Genomic DNA, 12063 nt, shown 5'->3' on the forward strand with positions numbered 1-12063 from the left:
AAAATTAATAATATTAAAATATTATATAAAGGATATGTAAAGGTAAATATAAATTAATTGGAGTTTGTACATAGCTATTATAAATATATGTATAAACGAGCTGATGGAAGATGTTTTTATGAGTTTTAGCTAAATATTATAGAGAAAGTATATTACAAAATATATCACCAAAACATATATTTTTGTAATTTACCTCAAACTTTTACATTATATCATACATCTGCTCATCTATTTTTTCTCTACATTATTTATATATTATATTTTTAAAAATATTTTATTCATTTTAAGAAATAAAATAATTAAATATAATAGTATCACAATTATATATATATACAAAAGTTTATTAAAAAAATAATAAAATATTTATAGCTTAATGAATAGTGTTTCACTACATATAAAGAAATATTATTCATTTGGGTAAAAAAATACAATTTTACGTCACTCATTGGAAGACTACTTAACCAATTTTTCTCTATATTATAAAGAATAACACATTTTAGCTCATCCATTGAAAGTGCTCTTAAGCTAAAGTCTATTGGCTTTATAGTTGAGCCGGCCCTGGCTGAATTCATAATGTTATTTCAAGTAGATATGAATATGAATATGATTTTTTTTACTAAATTTTCGAATTCGTTAAAAATAATCAGGAATGAGTTTGGTGAGAAATAGTAATACTATAATGAGGAGGGTATATATATGAAAATTATATATAATAAGTTGCATGAAAAAGTATATATATGCACTCAAAGACTAGTGTACATTCTCATACAATACAAGTATATGAGTTAACAACTTGGGTTTCGAACCTATCGAAACTCTTTACTTAATTGTCACCTGCCAGGCGTTATTTTCAATTCACCAATCGCCTGCTTTTTCTCATCTATATAATATATATATATATACATATTTATACACATATATATACATATATATACATGAAGTCTGGTTAGTACTACTCAAGTAGTCTCATTACAATTACTTGAGCTTTCTATTATGTTGATTCAGGCATGTAAAATCTAATTATATTGACCATCATTTTGTATATATATATTGAGATTCTCATTCTTCTCTTATATATATATTTTCTCTATTTGGACAGTGATCATATTTTGGCATAATGAAGATGATTAGTTTAAACAATTCTGGTGTTTATGATGGGAGAGTGGACCAAAACGACAGTGGAAAAAGTGGACTGAGATCACAAAACGACATGTCGCACAGTGTTTGTTTATTCAGAAAATATCTTCATGCAAGAAGAGATCATCATCAACACAAGATTATAGGAAAGACTAACATGCAAGAATCTGAAGTCTTTAACAATAACAACTCACCACCCAAATTCATTCCTACATCTTTGCTCCGGCCACCGTCTTGTCTAGAACGCCGATTAATCCCAGAATTAAGGTAATATAGTAATATAATCGTACATTAATATGTGTAATTTTATTGTTGAAACAACATAAAAATTTGAAATTAGTAAAATAATTTTATTGAGTTTATTTTGATCCATTGTAATAGTCGTTCAATTTAAATTGAGTATTGCTAAGGGGCACCAGTAAAGTAACACTATAAGGAAGTGACATGGTATTATAGATGTAATCTAATATCGGGTCTCACATATTTTAATTTAATAAGTATTATAAAGTATCGCTAACCGTAGGGTGTCACCTCATATAGTATTGGATACATTAAAGTGTCAAACAACATCACTCCTATAAATTAGTCATTTGAGCAACCATAAATGTCCTTTTATTTTTGTTAATGTTTTATTTTAATTCACAAATTTGTGACTTCAATCTATAAAGTTAATCATTTTTATAATTTTTTTATTAACAGAATGTGAATGATTACTTTTTGATTTATCAGAAGCAAAGAAGAATTAGCAATAAACTATCAAATTAACTTAATATTTGATGATTTTTCATTAAAATGAGTGTTGATATTTGATCAAATTTGTGTTAATTAACATTTTATTTTTAAATTTTTAAATTTTGGTTTTTCTTGTTTGAAGGTGTGGTGTAGTGAAATCAAGTGTGTCGTTTGCTGAAACACCTTCAAATACATCACAACAACAACTCACGTTATTCTACGATGGAGAAGTTAATGTATACGACAACATTTCGGTCGAGAAGGTTAAAAAAACTAAAAAAAAAAAGTTTATACTTTTTTAGACCCTGTATTTTGTCTCATTATTTGTTTGGATCATATGTTTTGACAAATTACTTTTTGGACCTTATATTTTGTAAAATGGTTAAAATAGAACCCTAAACCCAATTTTGGTCGATGATTTCTCAACTAAAATCACAAATAATTTACCAAATTAACAATTCAGAACAAAAATAAAATCATTCTGATTAAAAACTGTGTTGTTATATTTAATTTTTTCTTCATAAAAATTGAGTTTAGGGTTCTATTTTAACCATTTTACAAAACATAGGGTCCAAAAAATAATTTGTCCAAACACAAAGTCCAAATAAGTAATGGGACAAAACACATGATCCAAAAAGATATAAACCTAAAAAGACCTTTCATTTTGTTAGTTAAAACGACACAAACAATAGAAAACGACACTAAAAATAGAACTCATCAATTAATGTTGTTTTTGCAGGCAAAGAAGATTATGCTTATTCTTGATGGTGATGTTAGAGAAGCTTCGAAAACAAAAGGAATTCACTCACTTCGTAAATCCAAACCAGGTAATTAATAAATTAAATATTAAGTAGTCTTATTATTAATTATATTAATAATATAAAAAGTCAAAAGATTAATATAAACACAAAGCATTATTGACTTTTACACTACACTACAGGTCCTCAATTGGCAAGAAAATATTCAATCCAATCTTTTATTGAAAAACGTCGTCACAGGTAAAAAAGTTTAATCTAATTTTTATTTTTTAATAAATAATTTTTGAATTTATTATTGACCAAATTCAAATTTTTACCATTTTACAAAATAAACAATCTTATTTGTAAATATTTAAAATTAAGAATCCAAATTAGTATTAAAAAAATATATACCTAAATAGATAACTACAGTGGAGGCATGTTTTTTGTCCCCACTGATAAGGGCGTCTTTGTTTTTTACACGTGGAAAAATTATAATCTAATTTTTTATACGAATGTGTACATTATAGTTATTTAGGACATTCTACTAGTTTTTAAAAAAGTTAAAATAATTTACGATACCGAAAACAAGCTTCAAAATAATTTGTTTCACTCGCATATAAAACAAGCTTTAAAACAACCTATTTTTTATTTTCAACACGGTAAATTATTTATAATTTTCCAAAAATTTGTGGAGATTCTAAATAACTATATTGTACACCATCATATATATATATTTGAATTGTAATCTATCCATACACCGAAAACATGAAAACAAGTTGTTTTTAAACCTGTTTTATATACACACGTGAAACAAATTATTTTAAAGTTTTTTTTTTACATCGTAAATTATTCGAAATTTCCTGAAAATTTGTGAGATGTCTACTATACCTACAGTGTAAACCGTCATATAAAAAAATTTGGGTTATAATTTATTCACGCACTAAACACTCCTACCAATAGGAACAAAACGCAAGACCCTTTATAAAATTTTCCAATATATATAAATAAATTTGCATAGTTTACAAAGATTATGAATTGACATTTTAAGTTGGTAGAATTTATTAAACAAGTGTCAATTAACAATAAAGTAAACTAACACAATATTATTATTTTTAAGTTTTATTTATTTATTTATTGGTTAATTTGTAGAATGATAAGCCACTATCCATACGACAGAGGAGTGGCGGCATCAAGACCAATGAATAATCATATGGAGGAAGAGACAAAAACGTCAAAACGACACCGTCCCCCTCAATCTCTTTCACAATTCCCTCCACGTTTAGGTTACTTCTTTCCTATTTAAGCTAATACCAATAATTAAAACCTTCATTTTACTCTACTACTTCTTTATTTATTCATTACCATTACCAAAACCAAGTGTAATAACCTACTTCTATTTCTATCTAATTGAATTGTAACTTCTATTTAAATTTATTAGTATCAATAATAATAACATTATTTGGATAGGAAAAAAAAAAACTATCTTATTTAACTACCGAGAAGATTAGTGGTGTCCTCGTGTTTAAGTTCAATGTTGTTTGAGAAATTTCTTGGTATCACAAGTGGGAAAAAAGAAAAAGAAAACTACTAACGCTAAAGTTCGTTCGAGAAACTAGTTTAGTAATTGGATAACCATAACAAGTTTACAAATGTATATTTTTTTTTCTCTGTAAGTTGAAAAATAAAATTGGTAGTGTACTCAGTGGTGGACCCCTGATTCAACTTTAGCCGGAGCAAAAAAAATTTCAAATAATATAATAAGCAAAAAAAAATTATTAATAAATTGAGACAAAATTTGTTAATTACGACATATATAAATATTGAATATCAAACTATTTAAATCGATACTAAATTATACACACAAAAAAATCAATTTTTAACTCATTTTATTGTGTATTTTTTGACATTTGTACATGCAATTACACATATTTAGATATTAAAAAAACTAAAATCTCTACTTCTAAAGCAATATAAATCTTCTAGGAGTTTTGTATGTATTTTTTATACCCTTATTATTAAGATTTATACGAATAAGATTGACCATTATATCAAAATCTTAATTATTAATTATTAACTTCAATTAAATATATATATTAATTAATTAATTAAAATACAAATATATTTTTTTCACCCAGGGCACGACCGTCCATCCTAGTCTCTATGTGAGCCCGCGCCATGAGTGTTCTCATGTCTTAATCTAGCACCATTGAAAAATTTAAATGCTACACATTTTCTTATAGTACTATTCAAAGAGAGTCCACTAGCACCAAAATTCACTCAAGGGATTAGTGAGATTCAATCTCTAGATAACCAACTCAAGAAAGTTCATTTAAAACTTTTATTCTCTATATGGACAAAAAAAAAAGATTAGTAGTATCTCCGAAGTCAATCCAATGCCATTTAAGAAATTTAATGGTACATTTCTCGACGAACATTCAAAAAATCAATTAGCCTTTCACCAGGGCCGTCTTAAATATTTTGGAGGCCCTGTTCTAATTTTAAAAATTAGACCCCTAATAAAAAATTGTAATTTGTAAATAAAATTTTTAACACTAAAAGAAAAAAGAAACTAAAAAATCACTAAAAAAGAGAGAAAAAATATCAAATTAGGCCCTATATTTTGGGTTGTTTAACTGGGTTTATTAAAAAAAAAATCTGAAAGACATTAAAAAAAATATATATTGGGTTCTTTCTTTTTTTGGGCCATATTCAGTAGCCAAGCTTGCACACTATTAGAGCCGGCCCTGCCCTTCACTCGAGGGACTAGTAAATTCGATCCTCGAACAAACAACAAGATTAAAGAAAGTAATTATTATTATTTTTTTTGAGTGAATAAAGAAAGTAATTTGATATCATGGTTTTGGATTTGGGAGGATTATGTGAGAGTTTTGAGTATGGTTTGATTTGTTTTAACACCACTAAACTTTAATCCAAATAATTTAGGTAACTAAATAGGAGATGATGACATTGATAACCATGTGACATTGACAACAATACTAAAAGTTAAAAAATATGTATGGAAAGAATGGATTTTTGGAGGGTTGTGGTGGTGGCCAGCTTTTAATCCTAGTTGGATCCCACCAGAGATTCTTCAACATCAAACTTTTTTCTTTTCTTTTCTTTTCTTTTCTTTTCTTTTCAATTTTATCACAAACACTTTTTCTGTCTCATTTTATAACTCTTATATATAAATCTTAGTTCTTCATGATTATATATATATATATATAAGAAAAAAGAGTTTTCAGCTTCAGAACAAACTAACTGATTAACTGAAAACCGAATCTCATCTCGAACCCATCGATGCCATCTGGGCCTGATCGGATCCCACCAAACACGGCCCAAATTGCTCCATTAATCAACTCAAATTTATTATTATTATTAAGATTTAATTTCTCTTTCTCAGTTCTTGAGTAGTTCTGTTCTTATTAGTTCTTACAGTTACCAAGAAAAACAGAATCTTCAGTTATAATTAGTTGGAAAAACGAAAACTAAGAAAAAAAAAAAAAACTGAAGTTTTATGGCTCAGAGAAGTGGTGGTAGTGGGCCCAACAAATCAGACAGCCCACCGGTATTGAAGAGGTCCAAAACCATCATCGCCGGTGGTGGGCCCAGCCGGCCCACTACGACTCAACACTTCGCCGCCGCCGCCACCGCCCTGCCGCAGCGACACTGGCCACCCTCCGCCTCCACCGATCTCCGCGTCGTTACCACTCACAACGATGATCCTCCTGCCAATCGAGACTGGTTCTATCCTTCCTTCATGGTCCCCCAAACCACAAAGCGCGTGGCTCACAAGCTCGCCTCCTCCGATTCGCGTCCGCGTCCTCCTCACCGGGTCGCTGCTCCATCGCCCAAGAAGCCTGATGTTGAGAGTAAGAAGGTGAAGCTCGTTCCTAATCGTTCTTCCACTGAGTCGACTCAGTCGAAGCCCTGTAGGGTCAGCTGGATGCGGAAGCTGAAATTCTTGGTTGGTTACTCACCCACTTCTCTAAGTTTGCTTATATAAGTGTATATAACTATATGTATATGTATATGTATATACTGTTTTGATACTGATGGGTCTAAGTACAATTTTTCAGCTGGCTTTTGCTTGTATATTGATATTGGGATTATATACAGTACATCTTCATGGAAGAGTTGCGAAACTTGAGGTAATTATATCCATTTCATTTGGTTCTATTGTTTAATTTCGTTTTAGTTATGAATAGATTGATGAATTTATGAACTTTGTATGTTGTTGGGTTTCAGGCTGAGAATGCTTCTCTTCATAAGTTTTGTAGTAATAGGGATAGTCATAGTTATGAAAGCACCGAGGATACTATGCAGAGTGAAGAGAATGATAAAAATAGTATTTTGGATTATGGCAATGCTGAAAATAGAAGTGTTGCTTTGTATTCTGTTGTCATCACATTGGTAATGCCATTCTTGCTGTGCAAATACCTTGATTATCTTCCTCATATAACGAATTTCTCGAAGAGGAGGAAGAAAAACAAGGAAGAGGTTCCTTTGAAGAAGAGAATTGCATACACTGTGGATGTTTGTTTCTCGGTCTATCCTTATGCCAAGCTTCTTGCTCTTCTGTTTGCAACTATGTTCCTTATTGGGTTTGGTGGATTGGCATTGTATGCTGTCAATAACAATAGCTTTGCTGAAGCTCTTTGGCTTTCGTGGACTTTTGTAGCAGATTCTGGAAATCATGCTGATACTGAGGGCATTGGACCAAGAATTGTTTCTGTCTCGATAAGTTCGGGAGGTATGCTTATATTTGCAATGATGCTTGGGCTTGTTTCGGATGCCATATCTGAGAAGGTGGATTCATTAAGGAAAGGGAAGAGTGAAGTCATTGAAAAGAATCACATACTCATTCTTGGCTGGAGTGACAAACTGGTTGGTAGCTTCTTCAAATACCTTCAAATTTGATGTCTTTTAGTGGTTACTAAAACATGATTTCTCTTTCAGAGGTATTTGAAGTATCTGTTTTTAGTTGTATATGTGCTACTAGGAAGTCTTTAGGTTTCTATTCGACAAATGGTACAGTGATATTTTATAGGGTTGAATAGCTCTAAAAGGAACTTATTTGGTTGTTTCTCTTCTCATTGGCAAGTTAGTCTTCAACCCATCCTTGGCACACACATATTCGTAGTCTTTTGATATGTTTGGTCACCTTTATCCTTCTCATAATCAAATCCTTGAATTTGAAAATAAAGAGTCTTGAGTAGCTGTACTTTTGCTGCAGGGTTCACTTTTAAAACAACTAGCCATAGCAAACAAGAGCATTGGTGGTGGTGTAGTGGTTGTACTTGCTGAAAGAGACAAGGAAGAAATGGAGATGGATATATCAAAGCTCGAATTCGATTTTATGGGGACATCTGTTATATGCAGAAGTGGTAGTCCTCTTATACTGGCTGATTTAAAAAAGGTGCATAGAATTATTACTGCTACTTTGTCTCTTTACTTTCCCAATTCCTACTGATAGAAGTATGTGCATTGGAGAGAGTGAATTCTCTCTCAGTTGTACTTGTGAGATGTTGTATATTTTTTTCTAACGTTTCAGTGTTGTATCATTAACAGGTTTCAGTTTCAAAAGCACGGGCTATCATTGTTCTGGCATCCAATGAAAATGCTGATCAGGTTATTGCAAATTTAAAATGTCGTTATGCTTTTCAACAGTCATCATTACGGACAAAATATTTACGTTTTATGTTTTGTTTCCAGAGCGATGCTCGTGCTTTGAGGGTTGTGCTCAGCCTCACAGGAGTGAAAGAAGGTTTAAGGGGCCATGTTGTTGTAGAGTTGAGTGACCTTGACAATGAGCCTTTGGTGAAGCTTGTTGGAGGCGAACTCATTGAAACAGTTGTCGCTCATGATGTGATTGGGCGCTTGATGATACAATGTGCTTTGCAACCTGGTCTTGCACAGGTTCGATGAGTTTCAGTCACACAATCTCCCTCTTTTTTTTTCTTAATCAATTTAGTTCAAATTTTGGAACTAGAGTTTTTTCACTTTTTAATTTCATTCTTTTGGTTAGATATGGGAGGACATTTTGGGATTTGAGAATGCCGAGTTTTATATCAAAAGATGGCCTCAGCTGGATGGTCTTCGCTTTGAAGACGTGCTAATTTCATTTCCAGATGCAGTTCCATGTGGAGTTAAGGTTGCTTCTGAACATGGGAAGATAATACTGAATCCAGATTATAACTATGTCATTGGAGAGGGGGATGAAATCCTCGTTATAGCTGAGGATGATGACACATATTCTCCAGGTTCCCTTCCTGAGGTATCTTTCTTCTCCTCAGTCCACTTAACAGTTGTGTAAGTTTATCTAAGTATGTTTCTGCTTGAAGACTTTGCAAGTCAGGATTGTGTAAATGTGTAATTTTTTTTGCATTTCTTAATGATATAATAGCACGTGATTAGACCTTAATTGACCTGACAGATTAGGTAGTTTGCTTCTGTTTATGATTATAGCTAATAATAAATTGAATTAAGTGGTGGATATCACAACATCCTTGGAATAACGACTTTATTTTAATAAACAACATTTTCTTCCATATAGAACTAGAATACCATGAAGTTCATGCTTCCCCTTACTCTTTTCAATATATATAGTAATATCTCTAATGAGTTTATGTTGTGTCCTATTTGCAGGTTCGTAGGGGTTCTTGTCCAAAAATGGTTGACCCTCCAAAATATCCTGAGAAAATATTGTTTTGTGGTTGGCGTCGTGATATTGATGATATGATTATGGTAACTCACTTATACTTTAAAATCTCCACATAATGCCATACTGATTTTGAACTTGATTACCGTATGCCTTTCCATATTGCAGGTTCTAGAGGCATTTTTGCCGCCAGAGTCAGAACTTTGGATGTTTAATGAAGTTCCTGAAAAAGATAGAGAGCAGAAGCTTACAGATGGAGGCCTTGACATTGCTGGTTTGGTGAACTTAAAACTTGTTCATCGTGAGGGAAACGCTGTGATTAAACGCCATTTAGAGAATCTTCCCCTTGAAACTTTTGATTCTGTACGTTTTGTTTCTCACTCTCTCCTCCTATATATGATGCTCGAGGCTTGATATTTTGGCATGCTTAATAACCAGTGCTGACAGTATTATAGAATTGAGTACTGACTCTAAATGGACAGATTTTAATTCTTGCAGATGAGTCATTAGAGGACTCTGTTGTGCAGTCTGATTCGAGATCTCTTGCCACTCTTCTCCTCATTCGCGATATCCAGGTAACTGCTTTGGTCTAACTCACTAACTGATCATTGTGAGGGATACCTAATCTTTATAATAAATAGTGTCTGCAAGAAAGGAACTTTTAGTTAAAGCTACACATTCTGTTCTGGATTTCAGTCAAAGCGTCTTCCAAACAAGGATACAAAGTCAACATCTTGGCGGTTTCCAGGATTCTCACACAGCACTTGGATCCGCGAAATGCAGCAAGCCTCACACAAATCAATAATCATTAGCGAGATTTTGGACTCTAGGACTAGAAATCTAGTATCTGTGTCGAGAATCAGCGATTATGTTTTATCAAATGAACTCGTAAGTATGGCGCTAGCAATGGTTGCTGAAGACAAGCAAATCAACCGGGTACTCGAGGAACTTTTTGCAGAGCAGGTATTTTCTTCTTCTGGTACTTAAGGTAGAGTAGTTGCAAAGCTATGAGGCTGCTGCATTGTGTGCTTACTTAACTTGCTCCGTTATGCAGGGGAACGAGATGTGTATAAAACCAGCAGAATTCTACTTATTCGACCAAGAGGAAGCATGCTTTTACGAAATAATGATTAGAGCCCGGCAAAGGTACGAAATTGTTATCGGTTATAGACTTGCTAACACAGAGTGTGCTATCATTAATCCACCAGAGAAGTCAAAACCAAGAAAATGGTCCCATGATGATGTTTTTGTTGTGATTGCCTCAGAAGACTGAAGAGTAGGAATAAGAGTGTTCTAGAAACTAAGACTAATCTTTGGTGTAGACCCAACTGACCATTCTTTCACCTTCTGGTTTGACCAACCATATCATCAATGATGGAGCTCAAAATATGTAGATTGCTGTCGTGTATTGCAGTAAATATAGTCCTGAGATCTAATTCAATCACTAAAGATTTTCAACGGCTTACTTGATGTGATTATTATATTTCTCTTTGTACTTGTAACTCTATAATTAAAATAGGCATGAGATTAGCATTCTTAGTCAGCTAGAAAGAGCTAAACATGTTGTATCAATATATATACAATTTATTAGAGAATATTAATAATTCTTTTAATTGTAAACTCTCTTTTGAGGATTGTAATCTTATTATCGTTATTATTTTTATTAAAAATATACTTCAATATATGTGTTTAAGAGGACCGTCAGTCTTCTTTTTTTTTTTTTTATCGGGAATAGACTTTATTTTTATTTAGATTGAAAAACGACCAATTTAATCTTATTATTTAGTCAAAGAGCATGCAAAGATGCCACAGAAAATTAGACAATAAAAGATAAAAAAAAAAAATTTAAAAGCCCACAAACTTTGTCGTTTCTAAAACTCCTTGAGGAAACAATATTTCAACCTGAAAATCAAATAAAATTTATAAGTTACCATAATATATTTTATATAAATATGTGTAAATATTGGTCCAGTTACCTCTTTCAATATATCGATATTTTCACACAAAGACTTTACCTAATGCTCATTTGAAACCATCTTATATAATAATCATACTAATATATGAAAAAAAAATGAAGAAATAATAATAAAAGTAAAATGTTTTCAGTTCCCATGTTCTTCCAGCCCATATGTCTTTGTGGCACAAAAAATTTGTAGCTTATGCAACAATCAACTAGCTCTTGAGAAAAACGAGTCTTTGGTAAATTATATATTGAGTAGTGTTGTGAGTTTGAAAAAATTGTGTCAAAGTGTTTAGTAAATCATTTGGCTTGATTTAATCCATGCATTCAAGTTTGTTGTCCAATTTTCCTAGCGTATCCCTAATGTATGTTTGTTTTACTCATGGACCAGTTGTACATGGGCGTTTGGTACGAGGAATTCACAGTTTTCATATTATTGGAAAAGTTGAAAAGAGTAATTTGATAGTCTGGAAACTTAAATTACTGTATTTGGTTGTGTACTGGAATCTTATCTATAATTTTGGAGAATATCACTTTCTGTGTTTGGTTGTATATAGAAATCGGTAAATTTTCATAAAATTAATATAATAATGTATTTCATTAAAATAATAAATAATATAAGTATAAATTACAAATAGCATTTTAAAAAATCAGATTATAATTTATAAATAATTTTATTGATGAAATATATTTTTAACAGAATTAAAAAATACAGTTATTAAATACTAGAATCAACTATAATTTTTAAAAATACGAAAATATCCTTATTTTATTTTTAATAATATTTCATTTGTTATTTTAAACTAAAGTAATGATATACAAACTTTAAATAT

General features: G+C 31.4%; 1 protein-coding gene across 1 annotated transcript; it reads left to right on the forward strand.

The window, feature by feature from the left end:
* The first annotated feature begins 5780 nt into the window (after positions 1-5780).
* Positions 5781-10952, forward strand: LOC133790271 (ion channel DMI1). The gene is made up of 12 exons (XM_062227867.1): positions 5781-6576; positions 6689-6760; positions 6858-7496; positions 7846-8028; positions 8181-8240; positions 8325-8528; positions 8638-8886; positions 9258-9356; positions 9439-9633; positions 9753-9845; positions 9967-10233; positions 10325-10952. Exons 1-12 carry the CDS (start codon positions 6127-6129, stop codon positions 10541-10543), a joined length of 2730 nt encoding a protein of 909 aa, XP_062083851.1. The 5' UTR covers positions 5781-6126; the 3' UTR covers positions 10544-10952.
* The last annotated feature ends 1111 nt before the right edge of the window (positions 10953-12063 follow it).

This window comes from Humulus lupulus, chromosome 7, assembly GCF_963169125.1.
Source record: "Humulus lupulus chromosome 7, drHumLupu1.1, whole genome shotgun sequence".
NCBI classification, from domain to species: Eukaryota; Viridiplantae; Streptophyta; class Magnoliopsida; order Rosales; family Cannabaceae; genus Humulus; species Humulus lupulus.